The sequence below is a fragment of the Herpailurus yagouaroundi genome, unplaced genomic scaffold, assembly GCF_014898765.1.
Source record: "Herpailurus yagouaroundi ecotype Mexico unplaced genomic scaffold, PumYag 188, whole genome shotgun sequence".
NCBI lineage: Eukaryota > Metazoa > Chordata > Mammalia > Carnivora > Felidae > Herpailurus > Herpailurus yagouaroundi.
In genome coordinates this window covers 37,841,164-37,866,564 of record NW_024412419.1, presented here as the reverse complement: position 1 = coordinate 37,866,564, position 25,401 = coordinate 37,841,164, and the positions used below count along the sequence as shown (strand labels likewise).

Here is a 25,401-nt window from a genome sequence, read left to right as displayed (position 1 = left end):
CCTGGCTGAAGTCGGACGCTTAACCAACTGCGCCACCCAGGCGCCCCAAATTTCCAATCCATTAAAACATATAATAGTAAGATAAGCCAAAAGTTTTAAGTCCCCCAGATAAATAGGTCATTTGTTTTTGTGATTCACAGAGATTTGTTTTTCAATGATGTATTTTAACCAAAAAATGTAGATTTGGGTCAATGACAGAAACACAGAATACAGTAAAAGCAGACAGCAAACACGCATGCAGTTTAAATATACCATTCAAATTCCATCTTGCATCTGTTTTGTCCGTTTTCACAGAAACAATAAATATATGAAACCCATCTCTCTGTGTTCTGGCTATCACATCCTGAAACAGGAAAAAAAAAAAATATCCTTCATGTTGTTTTAAAAAATTGCTATAGAAAATATAAACAATTGTTCACCACATTTTAAAACAACTTTTAGTAACTGAATTGGGTTACTTTTCACTGTTTCAAATTTTTTTTAAGTTTATTTATTTTGAGAGAGAGAGAGAAAATGAGCAGGGGAGGGGCAGAGGGGGGCAGGTAGAGAGAGAATCCTAAGCAGGCTCCTTGCTGTCAGCACAGAGCCCAACATGGAGCTCAAACTCACAAACTGTGAGATCATGACCTGGGCCAAAAACCAAGAGTCGGTTGCTTAACTGACTGAGCTGCCCAGGTGCCCCACTTTTCAGTCTTTTGAAACAATGAAAAAAATGGTAGGTAGTGGAGGGACAGTGGACACTGGAAGGATTTCCCTCACCATGGGCCTCTCAGAACCAAAGCAATGGAAGAGGAAAAAGCTTTTTCTACTCTTCAATTTTTCTACTTTCAGTATTTCTAAAGAATTTCCCCTGAATGTTACCATTCTATGTTTTACTCAATATTACCATTCAAATATTTTTTCCTAATATTACCCTTCCCACATTTTATCCTAATATCAAGCATTCAGTTTTTAATTTTTATTACATTTATTTATTTTTGAGAGACAGAGTGCAAGCGGGGGAGGGTCAGAGAGACAGGGAGACACAGAATCCAAAGCAGGCTCCAGACTCTGAGCCATCAGCACAGAGCCTGATGCGGGGCTTGAACTCACAAACCGTGAGATCGTGACCTGAGCTGAAGTCGGAGGCTCAACTGACTGAGCCACCCAGGCGCCCCTCAAGCATTCAGTTTTTAAATGGGTGTGGTTTTGAACTGAACTGGGGGAGTTAGAAGTCAGATAACATTGTTAGAGAGACTGCACAGATTTGGTACATAGGTTCAATTACTTATTAAGATCTATGTTACTAGCAGTCCTGCCGGGAAAGGACACTGCTCAGTGTAATGCCTGTGAACGCCACAATGCCCCCACATAACTGAATCAAACTTTTCACATACATCCTTCCAGAAGACTTCCTATCTTTCCCTTTCATTTCCTACTCCTCCACCTGAGACACGGCCTGTGCAAAGCTGGAAACACGAAGGATGACAAGATAAAAGCAAAGTAAGCTCTCCTAAACCTGTCTTCAGTCCCTACACACAGCTGCTTCCAACCCTCCCCACCTCTTGGTCTTGTGACTTTCAGAATTCCCCCAAATACCAAATTCTCTCCTCCCCGGTGCTACACTCATGGACTCTATCTATTTATTTCCATCCTCAATGATGATCCAGACCAGCCCATTGCTATGCTAGGCATTTGAAAAAAGGCTGCGAAGAAGTTAACCTTAAGTTACAACCTAAAAGGAATTTTTAAACAAAGACAGAAACAAATACATACAAAATTCATATAGATACACACAAAAATATACTATTTGATATAACGCTTCTTTTTTCTTCCCCACTTCTAATAACCCTACTGTATATCACTGTCCAAGTATCTATTCTTTTCAGGCTTACTAGAACTTCTATACATTTGATTTAAAGACAAATAAAATGACTTACTGTTGATCCTTCCTGGTTGGAAACATTTCTGATATTTGTAATTAGTTCCTTATTCTGGAAAAACAAACAACATAATTCCATTTTATATTGCTGCATTTCTAGGGGGGAAAAGCTGTCTTAACAATCAAGAAAAAAATACGTTATGAGAAAAGTAAAGATTTGAAAGCTAAACACCAAAGAACACATCTCTTTGTAGCCCAAACATGAGTAACAAAATCCTGCTTTTGAAAAAAATTTAAAAAAAAGTTTTTTTAATCTATTTATTTTTGAGAGACAAGAGAGTCAGATGCAAGTGGGGGAGGAACAGAGGGAGAGGGAGACACAGAATCTGAAACAGACTCCAGGCTCTGAACTGTCAGCACAGAGCCCAACATGGGGCTCAAAATTCATGAACCTCAAGTTCATGACCTGAGCCGAAGTCAGACGCTCAACCGACGGAGCCACCCAGGCGCCCCATTGAAAAATTATTTTTTAAATCAAGATAGTGGCTACCTTTGGTGGGGAAGGTATTAGGAACTAAAAGGGGAGTCTAGGTGCTAAAATATTCTGTACTTGATCTGGGCCTATACTGGTGTGTTCAAGTTCTGAAAATTCATCAAGCCATCCACTCCTGATACGTACACTTTACATTTATCACACCTCAATACACATTTTAAGAACCCTTTACTATTTTTACCAAAGATATATTTTCATTTCAGAATTTACAGAACAAAAATAAGATAAAATGACCCACAGCCTCACAACTCGTGGATGAGTGCTATCAACATTTTGGGATCTAATATTCCAGACAGGGAGGGAAGTAAGTGCATAAGGGAGGGGACAGTGTTCAAGTAGGTTAAGTGTGATAAGTCAAGAAGGCCGGCAGACCTTTGGTAAGACTAAGAGACCACCAGATCTCACATGGAGGTCACTGGAAACCTTGACTAGCTGTTCTGATGGAGTAACGGGGGCAAAGGTAGGACTGGAGTGGAAACAAGAGAGAGTGACAGATGAACTGACAACAGATCAGGATAGGAAGACAAAAGGGCTCTTTTTCAAGAGTGTGGCTGCAAAGGGGTACAAAGAAATGGAACAACGGTGCCAGTACCTTACTTATTACCTACTACCACACATTCAAAAGAACTTAACCTAAAAATAACTAATTAAGCACCTTTCTTTTATCAAAATGTTGACAGAATAGAATGTAAGTTACTACTTGTATTCAGTGGGAGCACAGTAAATTCTACTTTGACAACACATATACTCACATTCAATGAGGGAAACACCTGTGAGTCGCTGTTGCAATTTACGTTTTCATATTTTGTTGTCCAACATTCAACGTTCTTGAAATAATGGCCACAAAAGTCTTCCTCAATGCTAGGTTCATGTTTTTGTGATAGCTCCTCCTACTCAAGGCAAAATTCTGGGTTACAATTTGTTTCCACGCTTCTTACTCAGGAAGATAAGTAAAACTTAACATCTAAATGATATCAAAGATTTATTCAGTTTGGAGCACTTAAAAACATGCAGAACAAAATACTGAAAAGAAAAACATTTTTAAGTGTTTTTTTAATGTTTAGTTTTGAGAGAGAGATGGGGGAGGGTGGGAGAGGGGCAGAGAGAGAGGGAGACACAGAATCTGAAACAGGCTCTAGGCTCGGAGCTGTCAGCACAGAGCCCCACGCGAGGCTCAAACTCACGAACTGTGAGATCATGACCTGAGCCAAAGTCAGATGCTTAACCGACTGTGCCACTTAGGCGTCCCAAGAAAAATGTTTTAAATATAATTTGAAGTATGATGAAGTTATCATGACATGTTAGCCATTCCAATATGCTCAGATACAGTAACACATAATGCAAGTATAATCTTACAGGAAGAAAGGTGATACGGTATTATCGCAGGAGATGGTTCACGGAGAAATAAAAAATATTTTGTCCTGAGGCTACTTTCCTTTTATCCCATGTATAAAAAGATTTTACAAAGAAAAGCAGCATTTAACAATAAGGAAAGATAGGGGCGCCTGGGTGGCTCAGTCGGTTAAACCTCCGACTTCAGCTCAGGTCATGATCTCGCGGTCTGTGAGTTCGAGCCCCGCGTCGGGCTCTGGGCTGATGGCTCAGAGCCTGGAGCCTGCTTCCTATTCTGTGTCTCCCTCTCTCTCTGCCCCTCCCCCATTCATGCTCTGTCTCTCTCTGTCTCAAAAATAAATAAACGTTAAAAAAAAAATTAACAATAAGGAAAGATAAACCAAAGACAGATGAATAAAACCAGGCTCCTAATGGCAGCTTCTAGTCATCAATAAAAGGTGAAGTTGGCTTCGACTGGCCAGTAGGAAACAGTTTGAGCCAAATAAATACAAAATAGTAACAGATTATAACCCATCTAACAAAGTAAAATTCAATGAGTCCATGCTGATGACTGCTCAGGTGACTGACAGGTTAAGACAAGAGGAAAAGAACAGGCTCATCTTCATGGAAGAATGTTAACAAAGCAGAAGGAAATATGGAATTAGAAAATCACCACTAAGCAATTATCAGAGCAATAGCTGATTCATCAGGCAAGAGTCAAAGGATGTTCAGACAAGAACTGATGAAAAATCAGGATATTCACACACAAGTACAAAAGTACTTCTTCACAAGTTATTGTTAACAACAAAGAGAACAGTCGTAACTCTACAGTGGAGAAACCTGGCAGAAATGTCCTTAACCAACAGATCAAAAGTTATCATTACCAAAAATGGGACAAACCTGAATTCTTTGGTACTCCTGCCAAAAATATAACCAGAATCTAATCAAGAGGAAACATCAGAAGTGCTGGAACTGAGGGACATTTTATAAAAATAAGTGGCTTGTATACTTCAAATATATCAGTGTCATATCGTGAAAGACAAAAAACAAAAACAAAAACAAAACAAAACACTATAGAAATACACTGTGACCCTAGATTGGATCTTGTACCAGGAGAAAAAAATATAACAACAAACTGCCAAAAAGGATGTTTTGGGAACACCGGCAAAACTTTAATAAGATCTGTTTGTTAGATAATAATTTTGTATCAATGTTAAATTCCCTCAATTTTATCACTGCACTGTGCAAGCTAAGTGAACACCTTTGTTCTTAGGAAACACACTGAAGTATTTTTTTTTTTTTTAACATTTATTTATTTTTGAGAGACAGAGAGAGGCAGAGCATGAGCAGGGGAGGGGGAGAGAGAGAGACAGAGATACAGAATCTGAAGCAGGCTCCAGGCTCTGAGCTGTCAGCACAGAGCGTGACACGGGCTCAAACTCACGAACTGCGAGACCACGACCTGAGCTGAAGTCAGACGCTCAACCAACTGAGCCACCCAGGCATCCCAGGACACACTGAAGTATTTAGTATGTAGGGGTGAAATAACAGGGAATAAAGTCACAAAGGCAATATTTGAGGACAATGGCACCTTTCACCCCAAATGGAAAGACAATACAGATAAAAGTATGGAAATGCACACGATTCATGCTAGGAGCACACAAACAACAGAGAAGCCGCGACGGAAATGACTGTGAGCAACCATCAGGTGTCCACAGGAGGACACTCTGCTGAGCCCAGTGGACCCTGCAGGGGAAGAAGAAACCCAGTGGGGCCTATTTCCTCTTCTTACACCCTCCCCCTTCTTTCCTTGGCCGGGGTGGGTGGTGGGGGGGTCTCCTTTCCCCTCACCTCTTTGGGAGATCTACTTCTACTCACTAAAGCTACCTGACTTCACTAAAGTTCTAGGTGTCCTGTCACTAACTTTTTGAATGAAGTAAAACTTTCACATTTCTTTCTTAAACTATGTTGATTTTTATTTGTATGTGACCCACAACATCTTTATCTACAGTTCCAACATGACTGATTTAAATATTTACTAACATTTCTCTCAAGACAAAAAGGAAACTAAAAGATTTGTTTCCTTCTCAGAAGCTATATACTTTGATAAAATTAAAACATTTCTTGCCTAAGTCCCAAAATACATCTGTGGCACTTTTAAAACGACAATCCACATTTCTGGCCTCCTCACCTGATGAGCTAATAAATCTTTATACTCATAATTTTTCCTTCATAGCTTTACGTACCTTAAAATTTTGCATTTTACTTACCTCCAGCTTAGAATATTCATTCTGACACGTATGATACTTCAAATACCACTCGATGGTAAACTTCACAGGCCCAGAACAACTGAATGACTTAACTGTTTAGAAAAAAGAAAGTCTTATTGTACAACAATCCTATATGTACTCCTATGTAAGCTTTCAGGTTTCAAGAATGCACCTTAAAATAGGTTACTATAATGAAACAATGAATAAAATATTACCTAATTTCTCCCCAAAATCACTGCAAAATGAGGTAAGTTCATTAAATTAAATTATTATAGTTAACCAAATACTATTCATTTAATCTGTACGTTAAATCCAGCATTAAAATCAACTGAGCAACGGAATACGCTAAGTCACTGCTCACCGCACTCTAAACTCTTCTCTTCACTAACTTATTCATTCAAAAAATACTGAGTGAGCACCCCCTTGTGTGCCAGAAAGAGACATAATGGTAAACGAAAACAACCCCTGTCCTTGATATTAGAGGTATTGGGCAGGGGAGGAATAACAGTTAAGTAGGCACCTTAGACAGAATAAGGGGCTGAGAACAGGGAGTCAGAGGAGCCCTGAGCAGGGCACCTAGCATAGTCTAGGAGGGCATAAAGAAGGGGTGCTGACAGGCTTACTGGTGGAGGAGACCTCTAATGTGAAGAGCAGGAGTTAGCTAGGTGATAAGGAGGGTGGAAACAGTATATGCAAATGCTCAGGGCAGGGTATGTGAGAGCAGGCATGAGTATGACCACCTGAAAATAGTTTGCTATGGTCAGAACACAGATTGGAGAAAGAGGGAAGAGCTGAAGCTGGAGTAGAGTGCTGGAGAAAAGTCATAAGGGGTACTATGCTTTGCTAAGGAGTTTTCCTTTATTTTGAATGTTACAAAGTAACACCAAATATTTCAGGTAGGAGGGTAATGTGATTAGACAGACTGAAAAGGATTAAGTCTAGAATTAGGAAGAGCTGTTTTGGGAGTGTCATCACAACATGGCAGCTGGCTTCCCACAGAATAGGCCATCAGAGAGAAAGAGCAAAGAAGAAGCCACAGTATCTTTTATGACCTAGTTTCAGAAGTGATATGCCATTAGCTCTATCATATTTCTTGGTTAGACCAACCTTGATACAATATGGTAGGGGACTACATAAGGACATGAATACCAGGAGGCTGGGATCACTGTGAACCAGAAGGGAACCACTGGTAACCAGAAGGAATCCAAACTGAGCCCTGAGACTGCAGTTCAAGAAGCTGAGGCTGGTAGAATTTCTGGGGGAGAATACTCAAGAGCTGGAACCTGCACAGAGAGAGAGTAAAAGAAATCTGGACAGAGATACTATTGAGCCTGCCTGCATGGCAGCCAGCCCATGCATAGAAAGAAGCCCAATCACTCTCAGAGGTCATACAGGGCTCGTAACTGTTTGAGTTTCCACTAGCAAGAGTGGAGGGGCCTCATTAAATACACCAAGCATTCAGGAGAAATGTAGCAGGGTCACATCTTAGAAGTGGTGCTAAGTTGGCCCTACAGTTAAAGCTACTCCAGATCCATCCTGAAAGAAATTAAACACAAAACTGGAAAAGATCAAACTCCCCCAAAAGAAACTCAGCTGTCTGTCAGAACAAAGTCAAAGGAATACAACTATAAAATACAATTACAGCACTTAAGAAGCTAACATTCATGATATCCACCATCCAACCAAAACCCTAGACAGAAAAAGAAAACTAACTCATAATCATGATAGATTAGTCATTATGATAAAAATGGAAGGGACAAAGATGATTAGCAGAGAAGAATATTAAAGCTGTTATAAATATTTTCCATATGCTGAAAGATGTAAAGGAAAATATGAAGATATTGAGAAAGAAGATATTAAAAAACAAACTTCTAGGGATTAGAACAATTACAATATCCAAGTAAGAAGTTCACTTTATGAGACTAACAGGAGATTAAATACTGGAGAAGAAAAGATCACTGAATTTGAAGACAAAGCAATAGAAAGATTCAAAATGAAGCACAGAAAGAGACTGAAAAAAAATTAACAAGGCCTCAGTGATCCGTGAGACAATATAAAGCAGTCTAACGTATATGCAAATCGAGCCCCAGAGAGGGAGGACAGGGAAGTGGGGACAGAGTATCTAAATCCATAATCCAATGTAAAAGATGAGATTTTTTTCAGTGTGGATATCCAGTTGTTCCAGCATCATTTATTGAAGACTATTCTCTCTCTAAAGAATTATCTTGGCATCTTTGTTGAGAAGCAACTGACCTCATAAATGTGGGTTTATTTCTGGGCTCTCTGATCTTTTTTTTAAAATTTTTTAATATTTATTTATTTTTGAAAGAGAGAGAGCATGAGTGGAGGAGGGGCAGAGAGAGACAGAGACAGAATCTGAAGCAGGCTCCAGGCTTTGAGGGGTCAGCACAGAGCCTGACATGGGGCTCAAACCCATGCGCCATGAGAACATAACCTGAGCAGAAGTCGGACGCCTAACCCACTGAGCCACCCAGGCACCCCTCTGATCTGTTTCATTGTTCTATGTATCTATCCTTATGCTAGTACCACACTGCTACAGTTACTGAAGCTTTATGTAGGTTTTGAAATAAAATAGTAAGTCTTCCAACTTTGTTCTTTTACTAAAATTGCTTTGGCTATTCTAGGTTCTTTGCACTTGCATATAAATTTTAGATACAGCTAGTCAATTTCTACATAAAAGTCAGCTTGGATTTTGATTGAAATTAGCTGAATTTATAGACCAATCTGGGGAAAACAGACAGTATAACGGTAGCTACAGAGTTTTCATAGATGTCTTTACCAGCTTAAGGAAGTTCCTTCTATTTCTAGTTTTCTAAGAGTTTTTATCATGAATGGGTGTTGAATTTTTCCAAATATTTTTCTGTACATATTGAGATGACTATATAGCATATTTCTTTTATTCTGTGTAGGGGGTGAATAACATTGAGAGATTTTCAGCAGCAATTCCACAAGACTACCTCTTGAATGGGCTACCAAAAGAGGGGTCGCCTAAAGGAAAGTCAGATGTCTCATCTACCAAATGGCAGGGACACATATCCAAGGGACTAATTCTTAGATTTTTGCAGGCATTAAAATTGGTTCTGTGAGAACACAGAGCCTCATTCTCACTCCTTCATTACAACACCAATTTAGATGTATAATCTGGAATGTCCAATTACTGCTTCAAATGAACAGTAACTGTAAAGTGGTTGTGTAATGATTAACTCTCTCCCTTCAGCATGTCTTCCTGGATACCCAAAGGTGATGAAAGCTGCTTGATGAGCATGGCACCAGAACGAAGGCTCAGATGGATACTACGTCTACATCTATCAGCCACATGTCCTACCTACAGTCACAGCTCAAGAAGACCTCTCTCTCAGGGTGCCTGGGTGGCTCAGTCGATTAAGCGTCCGACTTTGGCTCATGTCACGATCTCACCCTTCCTGAGTTCGAGCCCTATGTCAGGCTTTGTGGTGACAGCTCAGAGCCTGAAGCCTGCTTCAGACCTGCGTCTCCCTCTTTTTCTGCCCCTCCCCTGCTCATACTCCATCTCTCTTTCTCTCTCTCAAAAATAAACATTAAGGGGCGCCTGGGTGGCGCAGTTGGTTAAGTGTCCGACTTCAGCCAGGTCACGATCTCACGGTCCGTGAGTTCGAGCCCCGCGTCGGGCTCTGGGCTGATGGCTCAGAGCCTGGAGCCTGTTTCCGATGCTGTGTCTCCCTCTCTCTCTGCCCCTCCCCCGTTCATGCTCTGTCTCTCTCTGTCCCAAAAATAAATAAACGTTGAAAAAAAAAAATTAAAAAAAAAAAAAAAATTAAAAAAAAAAAAGAAGACCTCTCTCTCATCGGTGCTACTAGACACTGTCTGCTTTACTTAACTAAACCCTCACATATATATTTTTTATGCTTTTACTGTTAACTGTCTTCTGCCTCATTCTTTCTTTAGATATATTAATACCACTGTCTTGAGTGTGGTCTACTCATAGCTGATCTCAGATATTAGGTATGATTTTTTAAAATCAGATTACGTGTTTCACTGGTCCATATCACTTTTCCCCCCCATGTAATTTTTTTTTGTCTGCAACAGTCTCCTAAGTCTTACTTGTCTAGCCACTGAAATCTGAATTCACTAAAGCAGTTAGATGCCAATTTTTTTTCCCCTCACCCACCTTGGACTTCAATTTCCTCTTACCAAGTTGTTATCACCACTGATGATCTAGGATATCAATGAACTGCTTTGAACCACCTCTGCTGTCTAGCTAATGGCTGGACATACAGCAGAATCACCCAACAAATGACCTGAGCGTACTGTGATAGAGAAAAGGGGCATGGCTTTGGATCCCCAGGAAGCCAATTTGCTTTACCCAACAAAAAACTACTCCTTATGCCAAAACTTTAACCTTGGCAGCCAATTTACCTAGTCAAGTTACTGGAAACACTAAGAGGAGTTGGACCACAGTAAATATGATCTGCTGTAAATTCATCAAAAATACTGAAAACCTTGGGTGGCTCAGTCGGTTAAGTGTCTGACTTTGGTTCAAGTCATAATCTCAGGGTTCGTGAGTTTGAGCCCCTCATCGGGCTTGCTGCTGTCAGCTGAAAGCCCACTTTGAACCCTCTGTCTCCTTCTCTCTTTGCTCCTCCCAAAATAAAACAATAAAAATATATATATATATATAAAAATTTAAAAAAATATTTTGAAAACCTCAAGATGTATGAGAACCTGGTAGTTCTCACACATTGGCATTTACATAGAGAACATAGTCCCTAACAAATAAGTTCACTTTCATAAGCTCTAAAATCCTAATTAAAATGTTAGTATGTAGTAATTTTTACTGTATTCTATGGTGATGGATATATTTGTAAAAATTTCAGGGGCATAAAGGCTTTACCACAATCACGACATTTCATATACTCATAAAAGGAATTCATCTAGTTTTAAAAGCTGGGATTCAGAGTCAAATTTCACAGAAGCCTACTTTATTACACATTAATTTTAATTTTTAAAGAACGATTCATATTACATTTTTTGAGACAGGATCAGAGAAATGCATTCTTGAAAATAACCAAGTCTTCACTGAAACAAAAGAAACCCTGAAAATTTTAGAACCACTTAAAAACAAGTATTTAGCCTAGTTTAAAATATATATTAGTTTTAGTAACATATCAGTTTGTTATATTACATGAGGTTATTCATTTATAATGTACTGTTATGTTAATATTATTAGTTTATTGTACTTACCAGAAAACCTGATTTCTGTAGAGTTAAACACAGTTTTCCTAAATATCAAAGGTCCTGATTTCTAAAATGAAAACACAAGGAAGTACAGAATAATCTAGTTAAATTTTTTTTCTCTATTCAGGAGTACAGTTTTACCCTGGAGAATATACAGTTCTAACTCTTGCACTCCTGTGACCAGAGTGATTTTTTAAAAATAATTTTTAAGTAATTTTTAAAAAATTAAAATAATTTTAAAAATCTGGTCATATCACCCACTTGCTTCAAATCCTGTTCCATGTATCTAACTCTCTACTAGGCTCCAGAATGCCCCTGCCTCTAGCATCTCAGCGGGGGCCAGCATCACACAGAGGGTCAGGGCTGCCGTCTGCACCATCGCTGCCGCTCGGACAGGGGTCCTACCTGTGCATCTGCAGTTGCTCTCGCGATACTGGTATGAATGTACTTTTGATAAAACAACCATGCTTCTCCCTAACTGTGTCTTACAACAGACCGATTCTTACTGCCACTTATAGGTCCCTGCATAGTCAAAGTCCTGCCCACCTGTTTTAGCACCTTTCACTCAGTGCTTCAAAAGCAGGATACTCCTTCCTGCCCTCAGGAACCTGAAAATTGACTGAAAAAACCCTTCCCTGTCACTTTCCTCATCTTGTTAGTGACTTCTTACCCTTCTCAGCCCAGTTCAAGAGTCCCTTCCTCAGGAAGTCTTCCTTGACGCTCCACACCAGGCCAGGCCTTCCCTTCCATGGTCTCTAGGACCCATCCTTCACAACCCTTGCCACAACTAAACGAAATAATCTATCACTTAGTTATTTAATGAATGCCCTCACCAAGAATAAAAATGCTGTGAGAAGGGATTGTGTTCAATGAACAAGTGGTTAGGAACGAAAGAAAAAGGCTGATGACAGCTCTTTCTTGATAGCCTCCCACCCCAACACAGTTTCAACAACAAAACCCCCAGCCCGGACCCCTCCTCTGAGCTCCGGATCCGCCTACCCAACCGCCTCAAGGTCATGTCCGTGAGGATGTTCAACAGACATTCCACACTAACCTGTCCTAAACCAGATACAGTCCTCTCTGCTCCTCGCCAACTCTTCCTACACTGCCCGTGTTGGCTGCAGGTGATGCCATCTTCAGTCACCTCAGCCTTGGCTCCTTCCAGTCTCTCACCTCCATTGCCCAATCCCCAAAGCACGCCTACTTGATCTCACAAACACTTCCCAAATGCAGCTCTTCCTCTCCATCCCTGCCACCACTGCTCCAATTCAGGCTCTCAACATCTTCTGCCTACAGTTCTGCAATAGCTGGTATTTCTGCCCCAGATCTGAGCCTATAATTCATCCTGATACAGTAGCCGCAGTGACTGGTACTTATGTCTAAACTCCTTAATGGCTCTCCCTCATTCACACCCAAAATTTGTTCCTGGTGGACTACTCCAACCTTTAAATGGGGTTTCTGTGAATCAGCAGGACCCTTTCGAAAAAAGTTTTGAATTAGCTGACATGATAAAAAGATGGATTCTGGCTTCACATTTCAAAAAAGGAGACCTGGCAATTCTGTGCCTACACCGCCATATAATATCCACCTGCTGGAGCCGAATGGTAGCTGCCCTCTTCAGAAGAAGCACGTAATCTGTAGTCCACCGCTCTCCCCAGCATCCCCTCCAGTCCTAAATCTAGCTCACTGCACTAAATATCACTGGCCTCAGACCCTGCAGGTCCTGGAGTCTAGACCCCTAGCCATAGGCCCAGGGCCAAGCAAGCTCTGGAAGGTTTATGGTGGCCTGAGTCACTCTAACACTCCTACCAGAGCCTCACTCAGCAGAAACATTAAGAATTTCCTGCATCACTGCTGCTCTGCTCCCTCCTTCTTCCTCACTGAGGTAACATCTACTCATCTTTTAAGACCCAGCCAGGCACCAACTCTAGGAAGCGGGGTTAGGTGACCCCTTCAGTGCTCCAGCAATATCCTAAGAATGCTGCCATGTAGGTAATCACTATTCATGAATCTGCTGTTCCTACTACTGTGTGAGCTTCTCGAGAGAAGGGACTGTTGTCTAAAATTCACCTCTGCAACAGCAGTGGCCAGCCAGTCTAATTACCGAAGGTGCTCAAACTATTTGCTGACCTTTACAATCAAAAGAAGCACTGCTTGAGACATCTGCAGTACAGATTAATGAAAGGCTTGCTCTCCTTTCTTGTTCTGAAGGACAAGTTCCAACAACTTGAAATGGGGGGAAAAAATCAGCCTACTCCCTGCAAAGCAGGGCTTCACAGACTGCTACTGACCTCACGTGGGATCCAAGGAAAAACTTACCTTCCTCATTCAGGAAGCAAAGTCATGCTTTCTGCAGGCCCTTTGGAGTTGCCCTGTTTAAAGCATAGTTGGCAAAGATCTTTACCGATACGGTCAAGGAGTTGAACAATCTGTGCACAGCTCATTCACTTCCAATACTGTCTACTCTTAGTCTCTATGATACTGTCATCCATTCACCAGAGAAGCAGCATGAACCCATGAGTGTAGCTCTTGGACTTTTCTGTTTACTGTCCAGAGAAATTCAGTAATAGAGATGCACACACTATTATCACTGGTGCATATAATGAAGGACCCTGGAAGAAATGGTAGCACTGGGTCTTAAAAATTGAGAAAGAGACCAACTTTCCTTCCTGTGTAGTTTCTATGCTGTAGGAAGTATTTGCAGCCTCTGGTACTAAATGTTTCTGGTTGAGTAAATCAAAATATAAGTTTTGCCTTTAGAACTTAGACATCATTTCAATGCATATGGAAAATAATCGTCTCAAAACAGAGCTGGGTGAGTCATCTGACTCCAGAAAAGCAGGAGATAAGGCCTCTTCCTGATTTCCTGCCCCTCTTTAGCAAAATTTTCCAAAATGCTACTCTTGCCTTGCTCCTACATCATCTCATGCAACTACCAGACGCCAAGTTCTCAAATATCCTGCCCTGGAAAGGAAGTTTCCACACACTCATGCCTCCAGCCTAGCCTTTCAAACGCTCCTTAATCACACGTCCCACCCCATCTCCACACACACATTCCCCGAACTGTGACAGGAGCCCTCGAGAAATTCAGGAACCGCAGAAGAGGGAAAAGAGGGGTGGGGTAGCTCTCGCATTTAAAGAAGAAAACGAAAGCGGCGCACACACACGTTTTAAATTTGTGCTGAGAGCGAAGCCTGGGAAAGTCCTTCCTGTGGCCTCACGGGTGTGGCCCTCTGGCTGCACCCGGCCCGAGGTGGGGTCAAAAGGCAAAGATGCCGGCAGGAGTGCCAAAGAATCGGGGGGCTCGGGTCTGAATAAACGACGACCTGATCTAACCAGAGCGCGTCAGAGCACAGCCAGGGGCCAGGATTTAGGGAAAGGCGATCCGCAGGAACAGCAGCAGCGCGCAGAAGGGAGAGCCGTCCCCGTGCACTAGCTTCACTGAGCTTCCCCACAGCCCAAGTCCAGCCGGAGGAGGGAGGTCTCCACGCCCGTTAACAGACGAAAGGCTCAGGGGGCGTATCAGGGACCCGGAGCAGGCCCGGGAAAGACCAGATGAACAAGTCCAGGGCCGGGAACCGGGGTCTGAAGGAGTCCCGGCGAGGACCCTGAGGGCCCGAGACGCGCCACGCCTCTGTTTCGACATTCCACTTACGTCGCTGATCGTCGCTGCCCAGAGCCCGAGCTCGGGGACGGCGACCACAGCCGCCGGGGCCCAGCACAGGAGGCAGAGGGCGACGCGAAGCAGCGGAGTCCCGGCAAAGAGGCGGCGGCCGGGCGGTACCCGGGTTCCGATGCGGCAGGCGGCGGCCATCTTGACACGGAAGCCGCACCTGGCGCTCCTGGACCTCCGCCACGCCCCGGGTCCGCACCTGGTGCGGCTCCGCCCCCGGGAGGCGGGTTCGGGTCGTGTGGTGTGGCTCCGACAGGGAGGTGGAGACGGGGTTTAGGCTTGGGCGGGGAGGCGCGGTTCGGACCCGGGAAGTGGAGCCCAGGAGTGGAGCTAGAAGGAGACAGAGCGCGGCAAGGGGGGGTAGGGGGTGGGAGGGGTGGGCGGGCCAGAGCGTGGAGGCGAGCTTCAGGGCCGGGCCGGAGTCGGGAGGCGGGGTCGGGAGAAGAGCTGAGGGGCGGGACTGTCGGGGGGGGCGGGGGGCGCGGGAGGAGATATGAGTGGGGGCGGGGCTTGGGGCCGGGCCGGAGTGTGGAGGCGGGGCCGGGAGAACAGGCGGGGCGTGGGCGGGACCATATTGGGGGCGGGACCGGCCCGGGGTGAAAGGTCAAGTTCCAGACTTCGCTAACGGCTGTGGTCTGATGCTTAATGGAGAATATGGGATGGAGTTTCGTGCTGAAGTTTTCTGCTCCTTGTGTTTCAGTTTCTTGTATCCTATACACGTGCCCCTATCCCAGTCCTCACAGCTCAAGGGAAACAAACTGTTCTCTTAATTCATGGAAAGTGGTCTGGAAAGTACTTTGAAGTCAGGGTCAATTGAACCCAAGGCATTGTGTTGTAAGCATAACTTGGTAGCACAGTAGTAATTTTCAGACAAATACAGCCGCCTGATTACTTAAACCTAAAAGGACTTAAATTTGTCTTACTGTGTACTTTGCCTAGCATTTTCGCCTTTGAAAGCTTGCTGTCAGAGAGAACTGCTTTATTATCAAATGTAAATAATGTCTAGAGGGAGAATACAATCCTCGATTAATACTGTTCTAATGTAAAATAGGACTGATTTACAGTCAAGAGGTTCTGTTTGCCTTATCAGTCACCCTCATTCACCCTAGTCACTTATTCAGCCAATCATTATTGAGGGTCTAGTCTAGAGAGGTTTGAGTTGAGAGTCTTGTGTATTTATAAATGTGAAGATTGAGGGGCGCCTGGGTAACTCAGTTGGTTAAGCATCTGATTTCGGCTCAGGTCATGATCTCACGGTCCGTGAGTTCGAGCCCCACGTCGGGCTCAGAGCCTGGAACCTGTAGCCTGTTTCAGATTCTGTGTCTGTTTCTCTGACCCTCCCCCGTTCATGCTCTGTCTCTCTCTGTCTCAAAAATAAACATTAAAAAAAAAAACGATAAATGTGAAGATTGAATGTATGACAGTTCCTTTTCACAAGAATCTTGTGATTATATATCATATGTTTTTATTGTATCAAATTTTTATTGTTTACTAATGCTTTGTATAGACAGACCCCTTGTTATACAACCATCAAAATTCAAGGGCCCTAAGAAATAGGTTCCTAGAACACTAGCCAATCCTCACCAGTAGGTGGCACTAGCATTTTGAAGATATTTTACATAAAAATCGTGGCTTTGTAATCCTGAGTTTTTAGCGTCCAATTGATGATGCTATAGATACCTCTAATTTAAATCATTAGAACCTTAATTCAGGCAACATATATTATGTACCTTAGTGCTAGGTATTGTACATTTGTACAGATTGCTGGCAATTGACTTAGCAAGGATTTTACATTATTAAAGAACAAGTACTTTTATTTGTCATTTAGATTTTGTGGCTATTCTATTAAAACCTAGTTTCCAAGGCAGATTAGAACTACTGTCATTGACTTGAGCAAATCAAGCAGCACTGGTATCTCCTACATCCAAGGCATTACCTGGTCAGGGATAAGATCAGTACGGCATAGTCTCTGTCATCACTGTGAGGCTGTAAAAATATAAAAAGATGTGCACACGTAAAAAGCCAATAATACAAGGCAGAATGGGTAAAGCCTTGAACTGTGGATATCAAAGGTGTACAGGGGTAAGTTGGTTATTTTTTTCAAGAGTCCTTATCTTTTAGCGATTTTCTTCATACGAGTTTGCCCAGAAGCAGACCCTGAGATAAAAATATGAGTAGTAGTTCATTTGGGAGGTGCAGCACCAGCAGGGGAGTGTTATGGGCTGAATTTTTCATCCAAATTTCATATGCTAAAGTCTTAACCCCAATACCTCAGAACGTGACTGTCTTTGGAGATAGGGCCTTTAAAGAGGTAATTAAGGTAAAAATGAGGTTGTATAGGTGGGCCCTACTACAGTATGATTGGTGTCCTTATAAGAAGAGGAGATTAGGACACACACACACACACGCACGCACGCACACACACACAGAGACCACGTGAAGACACAGGGAGAAGACAGCCATCTATAAGCCCAGAAGAGAGGGGCGCCTGGGTGGCTCAGTCGGTTGAGCGTCTGACTTCGGCTCAGGTCATGATCTCTCAGTTTGTGAGTTTGAGCCCCGTGTCGGAACCCCGTGTTGGAACCCCGTGTCAGAGCCCCATGTCGGGCTCTGTGGTGACAGTGCGGAGCCTGGAGCCAGCTTCAGATTCTGTCTCCCTCTCTCTGCCCCTTCCCCGCTCATGCTCTGTCTCTCTGTCTCCCAAAAATGAATAAACATTAAACAAAAATTTTTTTATAAGCCCAGAAGAAAGATTCAGAAGAAACTAACCCTGCTGACATCTTGAACTCTGACACCTTGATGTCAGACTTCTAGCTTCTAGAATCATGAGAAAATACATTATGTTAAGTCGCCCAGTCTGTGGTACTTCGTTATGGCAGCCCTGGAAAACTGATACAGGGAGTGAGCAAATCTGCCAGGGAGGGGATATAGTTAATAAATGGGGCATTATCACATCAGCTGCTACCGTGGGCAAAGGGAACACAGTCCCATTGAGAAACTTGGGAGAAAGATGTGAAGCACAAGCCTCAGAATCACCTCAAACAAGGGATGAAGGAGCTGAGATATTTACATATTTACACCTGTTAGTCTTTGGTTAGGGTCTGCCCCTGGGAGGGCACCAAAGAGACTGCAGTTCCCGGCTGCTGTGAGCGGGGCACAGTTTTCCCCACTTTTGAGGAAAGCCTTTAAGCGAAGAGATGCCAGAGTCAGTTCAGGCACACTGAAGTGAAAAGATAGGAGGAATATGGGGAGGGCACTGACAGGGATCACTGCAGAAATTCACCCTAAAATACTAACATCAGTGTACATGATGTCTGGGATTTGCTTTAAAATAATACAAGAGGGAGGGGTGCCTGGGTGGCGCAGTCGGTTAAGCGTCCGACTTCAGCCAGGTCACGATCTCACGGTCCGTGAGTTCGAGCCCCGCGTTGGGCTCTGGGCTGATGGCTCAGAGCCTGGAGCCTGTTTCCGATTCTGTGTCTCCCTCTCTCTCTGCCCCTCGCCCGTTCATGCTCTGTCTCTCTCTGTCCCAAAAATGAATAAACGTTGAAAAAAAAATTAAAAAAATAAAATAAAATAAAATAAAATAATACAAGAGGGAGAGAAATGAGTGGGGATACAGATGAAATAAGATTGGCCACGAGTGTAGACCATTTCCTAAAACGTGGAGATGATGCATGACCCTCCTGCCTACTTTTGTGCAAGTTTAAAATTTTCCATAATAAAACATTTTGTAAAAGGTACATTAGAGATCTCTGCTAGCTAGAGCAGTAGGGACCAAATTGACATTCCTGCCTAAAACAACAACAACAAACAGACCAAATATGTGAAACAACAGTTTCCAAGACTCTGGACATCAGGCAATGGACAATTATTCCTAAGGAAAAAAAAAGAAAGGTGGGCCCTATGATTGGTTCGGCTTACTAGCTTAAGAAAGTTTCCAGGCCACAATACAGGGAGGAGAAACTAAAGCAGAGCCTGGCAGTTTCTCAGAGTTTAGAAGACTCAGCTAGGAGTCCAATGTGAGTAAGGCAGTTAGTTGGTAGGACTCAATATGGTGAGGAGACAGCTGTACAATGAGGGAATCTTGAGATCTAGAGAAGGTCCTCCTCAAATCTTCAGCAGAGAACTGCTCTACACATGAAGAAACTGCCTGAGGCCAAGGAAAGAGTCACCAAAAAGAATAAGAAGGAACAGTCCTAGAAAGGGCTGGGAAAAGTGCCTGTCCTGATCAGCTAACCTCGGAAATTTTATAATTTATAGGGCAATTGTCTAGAGTACTCAAAAGTGTTTTGCCCCAGTGGTGGGGAGTAATTAGCCTTAGATTAAACATGGTTCTTCGGCCCAATTAACAGATCTTGAAAGCAAGACCCAAAAGGTTAGTTTCCAAGTAACTGTATCCTAGAACAAAGCTCAAGGATTATTTATAGGTATATAAAAATCTCCAGCACCCTAGGAGGTCAAATCACAATATCTGTCATCCAACTAAATTCTTGGCAAAGAATTAGGAAAATATAAGATTTTCCTTAAGGAGAAAAAAAAAATCAATTGAAACTGACCTAGAACTGACACATATGTCAGAATGAGCAGAAAAAGGATATTAAAAGTCATTGTAACTTAATTCCATATGTTCAAAAGTTAAGTAGAGACATGGAAAATAGAAAAAAGACCAAATTAAGTTTCTAGCAATGCAAAATACAGCATGTGAGATTAAAAAAAAAATAGACTGGGTGGGATTAATGGCATATTGACTACTGCAGAAGGGAATATTAGTGAACTCGAAGACACAGGAATAAAAATGAATCAAAATCTCAGAAAAGAAAAAGAATGAAAAAAAAATTAAACATCAGTAAGCAGTGAGCATCAGTGAGTAGTCAAGTGGCCCAATATATGTGCGATTGGAATCCCAAAAGAAGGGAGAATCAGAAAAAATTTTTGAATAAATAATGGCTGAAGTTTTCTCAAACTTGGTAAAAACTATAAACTCACAGATCCAAGAAGATCAATTAAGGCCAAAAGAAATCCAAAGATGACACCAAAGCGTATCATAAGCAAATTGCATACAATCAGTGATAAAAAAAAAATCTTAAAAGCAGGAAAAAAGGACATGTTAAATACAAAAAACAAAGTGATAAGAATGACACAAATTTCTTGTAGAAACAATAAAAACAAAAAGACAATGGAGAAACATTTTTAAAAGAATTGAAAGAAAAAACATCTTTTAATCTAGATGTCAGTACTCAGCAGAAATATCTTTCAAAAACAAGAGGAACAGTCATTTTCAGATTTAAAAAGCTGTAGAAATTCATCATGAGAAGACCAGCCTGAGAAAAAATGCCTAGAAGATGATTCCAGATAGAATACTGGATTCACACAAAGGAATAAAGAGCAGTGGAAATGGTAACAACATGTAAATATGTAAGATCTTTTCGTGTTATTGGAATATCTTTAACAGTTATTTTACTATTTAAACAAATATAATAATATCACCTTGGATTTATCACATGTGTGAAATAAAATCCATGCAGTAATAGCATAAAGTCCAGGAAGGGAGAAATGGAAATATATTATTGTATGGGTTTTACACTATATTAATACAATTTTTTTTAATGTTTATTTATTTTTGAGAGAGACAAAGAGAGCATTAGCGGGGGGGGGGGGGGGGGGGGGGTGAGACAGAGGGGGATAAAGAATCTGAAGCAGGCTCCAGGCTCTGAGCTGTCAGCACAGAACCTGATGTGGGGCTCAAAATCACAAACTGTGAGATCATGACCTGACCCAAGTCGGTCGCTTAACCGACTGAGCCACCCAGTGCCCCTATACTATATTTTATTTTATTTTTTTTTTTTTAATTTTTTTAACGTTTATTTATTTTTGAGACAGAGAGAGACAGAGCATGAACGGGGGAGGGGCAGAGAGCGAGGGAGACACAGAATCGGAAGCAGGCTCCAGGCTCTGAGCCATCAGCCTAGAGCCCGACGCGGGGCTCGAACTCACGGACGGTGAGATCGTAACCTGAGCCGAAGTTGGATGCTTAACCGATTGAGCCACCCGGGCGCCCCTATACTATATTTTAAATGATATACCACTTGAACAGAGACTGTGATAAATTACACATATAACTACCAATCTTAAAATAATTACTAGAAGAAAAAAAAGTTATAGCTAATAAATCATGATGGGAGGTAAAATGGAATCATAAAAATGTTTGATTATTCCAAAAGAAGGTAGAAAGAGTAGAAAAAGGGAATAAAGAACAGGTAGGACAAATACAAAACAAATTGCAAGATGGCTGATTGAAACTCTACCATATCAATAATCATATTAGATGTTAATGGTCTAATTATTTTAATTAAAAGATAGTGATGTCAGATTGGTTGAAAAAAATCCAACTATATGCTGCCTATAAGAGAGGCACCTTAAATATAAAAACACAAATAGGTTAAAATTGAAAAGAATGAAAAATTATAAGATATTCCAGGAAAGCTGGAATGACTATATTAACATCAGGCAAAGTAGATTTCACAGCAGAACATATTATGAGGGATATAATGAAGATAATTTCATAATGATAAAGGGGTCACTTCACTGGAAAGATACAACAATTCTACATACTTATGCACCTAATAACAGAGTTATAAGATGAGTGAAGGAAAAACCAGTTGGAAATCTATAAAAATCCATAATTATAGTCATCCCCAAAAGAAACCCTGAATCCATTAGCAGTCACTTTTTGTTTCCTCTTCCCCCAGCCCCTGGCAAACATTAATCTACTTTCTGTCTCTATGGATTTGCCTATTCTGGATATTTTACATAAATGGAATCACACAATATGTGGTTCTTTGTAATTAGCTTCTTTCACTTAGCGTATTTTCAGAGTTAATCCACACTGCATCATGTATCAGTATACTATGGCTGAATAATATTCCATGGTATAGATATCCCACATTTTGTTTATCCATTCATCATACACTGATGAACATTTAGGTTGTTTCCACCTTTTGGCTATCATGAATAGCACTACTATGAATATTTATAAGTTTTGTGTGAACATGTTTTCAATTCTCTTGGGTATACACCTAGGAATGCAATTCATGGGTTATATGGTAAACCTATGTTTTAACTTTTTGAGGCACTGCCAAACTATTTTTTAAAGCAGCTGTACTATTTTGTAATCTCATCAGCAATGTTTGAGGGTTCCAATTTCTCCACATCCTTACCAACACTTGTTATTATCTTTCTTTTAGATTATAGCCATTCTAGTGGCTGCAAGGTGGTATCTCACTGTTGTTGTTTTTAAAGATTTTATTTGTAAGTAATCTCTATACCCAATGTGGAGTTTGAACTCGCAACCCTGAGATCAAGAATCACATGCTCCACCAAGAGGGCTAGCCAGGCACCCCTCACTGTGGTTTTGATTTGCATTTCCATGACTAAAGATGTTGAATATCTTTTCATGTGCTCATTGATCATTATATATCTTCTTAGGAAAAATATATATTCAAATCCTTTGCCCCTTTAAAACTTGTTTTCTTTCCCTTTTAAAAGTTAGAATTTTTTTTTTTTTATTGTTGAGTTATAAGAATTGTTTCTATTTCTAGATATAGGTCCCTTTTTATCCAGCATAATGATCTCTGTCTTTCAATCAGAATATTTAATCCATTCACATTTAGTGAACTCCTTATCACTGGCTAAACAAGAAACATTGTGAATGCAGGGCAGATAAATTTCCTGAACTTGGAATATATTCTCCAAGCTGCACACAAATCAATAAACAAAAGGTGGAGGCTTTAATGGCTCAAGATGTTCAAGTACAACACTGACCAAAGGCTGGTTTATTACTAAGCCATGCTGACTCAGAGGTGATCTCTTAAAAGCCAGGCTTAAAAATGAAAACAAGAATAATGTTTAAAAAGTAAATAAGCAGAGACATCAGTGGTCAAACACTGCAGGAGAAATACAGTCTACAGGATTAATTCAGGCAAGCCACTAAAAAAACCAAAAACAAAAACAAATAAGAAAACAAACAGGGTCACCTGGTTGGCTCGGTTGGAGGAGCATGTGACTCTTGATCTTAGAGTTGTGGGTTTGAGCCCCACACTGGGTGCAGAGATTACTTAAACAAATAAAACATCAAAAAAAAAAAAAAAAGAAAAGAAAAGAAAACAGTGATGACAATCACTTCTGGAAGGAGGGACAAATTAGAATCTATAGTTGCTATAGTATATGATCTGAAATAGCCAGTTTCAATAAAAAATATGTGAAACATGAAAATAAACAATAAAGTTAGCTCATACATAGGAAAAAAAAGTAGTCAATAGAAATTGTCCCTAAAGAGACCCAGACAAAAAATTTAGCAGACACTTTATTATTTTAAAAAGTGTCTATTTAGATAATATTCAAAATCAAATAGAGAATATGAACAAAGAAATACAAGTTATTAAAAGAACCAAATGGCACTTCCGGAGTTAAAAGTAGATTACTGAGGGGTGCCTCACTGGCCTAGTCTATAGAGCATGTGACTTTTGATCTCAGGGTCATTGTGAGTTCGAGCCCCACGTTGGGGGTGGGATTTACTTCAAAAATATAAGGGGCACCTGGGTGGTTCTGTTGGTTAAGACTCTGACTTCAGCTCAGGTCATGATCTCATGGTTAGTGAGTTCAAACCCCACATCAGGTACTGTGCTTACAGCTCAGAGCCTGGAGCCTGTTTCAGATTCTGTGCCTCTCTCTCACTCTCTCTCTCTCTCTCTCTCTGTCTCTCTCTCTCTCTCTCTCTCTCTCCCTGCCCCTCCCCCGCTCACACTCTGTCTCTGTCTCTCTCTCTCTCAAAAAAATAAACATTTAAAAATAAAATAAAATAAAAAGTACAGTTACTGAGATGAAAAACTCTCTAGAAGGACTCAACAGCAGATGTGAGCTGGCAGAAGAGAGAATCAGCAAATTTGAAGATAGATCATTAGAGACAGTCTAATCTGAAGTACAGGAAGAAAAAGATTTAGAGAACTACAAAATTATGTCACAAGAAATTATTTTCTATCTTTGGGGAAACAATGTTAAAAGAGGCCATAGGACTCATGGCATTAGAGAAGCAGCCTACGTTCCCTTGAACTGCTCAGACCATTTGCGGTATAATGGAATTTTGGTTTTCAAACTCCAATGGATGGCCCTTTAATTTTAAGTTTTAAGGGGCAGGGCCTTAGAGCCTACTTCCAGGGAAAGCCCTTGCTCTCTAGTTCTTAGGTTTGTTAGAGCCCAAACAACATCTGCAGGCTTGGCTTCAACAAAATGTGCAAGTCAGAGCATTCTGAAGAATATTCTTTAAAAGAAAGTATTCATTTGAAGCCATGCGTTCCCTCCCCTGGACTGTTATCAAGACAGCAAGGCTGTTCCTTGCAAATCCATGTCCAGAAAAGAGCCTTCTTCTCAGTGAATATCAGTAAATGGATGAATTTATTATATGCGTCCTCACCGGACACTTGTTTGAGAACACAGTCTTGGTTAGAATTTATAATTATGCAGTTTCAATAAATCCACTAATTAATTAAGATGCTTGTACCCTTGAGGTAGGAAGGGTTAATATATAGAACTCTCAAGTTGGTCTTTCAAGTATCTATACATGGAATCCCATTTCAATAGAAGATATTATACATGAAAATATTCTGAAGTAGTGGTCTTGGGGTTACAGCTTCTAGAAATAATCATTACATTTAAATACAATTAATTTAAGCAATTAAGACATGCTTAAGTTAAATAGATGATGGGCAGTTTCACTTCTGTTCTGGGAGCTTTAAAAGAGAGAAGATAAAACCTACATATAGAAACACTGGGCATTACTGAAGTGTTTGTTAACGAAAACAAAACTTCCTGTTTTCCCACTTGTCATCCAAGGTAACTAAATGTCTTTAGAGAAGTTAAGTTGCTGTCATAGCTGGTTTACTTTTGGGCCAATTATTTTCCCATTGACTCAGCAGAAGTTCCTACTTTTTTTGCCATTGACCAGAAGTCACAAAGGTCTTAACTTTCATGAATCAGGATTAGTCTGGCCACAGTCATTCTGATTTGCAAGATAAGAGACTGTGGTTTGGCTTGTTTCCTGAGCAGGAACTTCTGCTTGGTCTGGAGTCGAGGAGGCAGAGGAAGAGTCTCTCCATCCCCGGAGGGCACTTGGACCTACCCCAGGTCCCCAAATCTTGTCCATAAGGCCACTACTGCTTGCCATACTCATATATGGGGAGGGATGAGCACCGAGGCTCACAAGTAACCAAACTCCAGGATGAGATGGACAGAAGAGGAACTTCTGGGCATCAGGATGCAGAGAGTTGCCTTTGAGCCCAAGAGCCATTTGAGGTGAGGGATGATGGCCAACTTCCTTCACTCTGCCAACTTCCGCAACTGTGTGCATCCCTGGCGATGATGAAATTATTTTATTTTTGAGCTAGTTTGTGTTATTTTGGAAGGAGTTGATAACATAATC

At 41.2% G+C, this 25,401-nt stretch overlaps 2 protein-coding genes across 3 annotated transcripts in view; both read right to left on the bottom strand.

Moving 5' to 3' along the window:
- Positions 1–15,293, bottom strand: part of TMEM87B (transmembrane protein 87B) — a 51,012-nt gene extending 35,719 nt beyond the window's left edge. For both annotated transcript variants that reach the window (XM_040496734.1, XM_040496735.1), the window contains exons 1-6: positions 14,907–15,293; positions 11,258–11,318; positions 6,017–6,108; positions 3,167–3,304; positions 1,920–1,973; positions 253–343 (exon numbers count right to left, since the gene is read on the bottom strand). In XM_040496734.1, coding sequence (XP_040352668.1) covers positions 253–343; positions 1,920–1,973; positions 3,167–3,304; positions 6,017–6,108; positions 11,258–11,318; positions 14,907–15,065 — 595 coding nt within the window. In that variant the 5' untranslated portion in view covers positions 15,066–15,293. The remainder of the gene's footprint in view (positions 1–252; positions 344–1,919; positions 1,974–3,166; positions 3,305–6,016; positions 6,109–11,257; positions 11,319–14,906) is intronic.
- A 1,417-nt stretch (positions 15,294–16,710) lies between these two features.
- The window catches only part of MERTK (MER proto-oncogene, tyrosine kinase), a 148,558-nt gene continuing 139,867 nt past the window's right edge, over positions 16,711–25,401 (bottom strand). Inside the window, exon 19 of the mRNA XM_040496733.1 lies at positions 16,711–16,910. Coding sequence (XP_040352667.1) covers positions 16,877–16,910 — 34 coding nt within the window. The 3' untranslated portion in view covers positions 16,711–16,876. The remainder of the gene's footprint in view (positions 16,911–25,401) is intronic.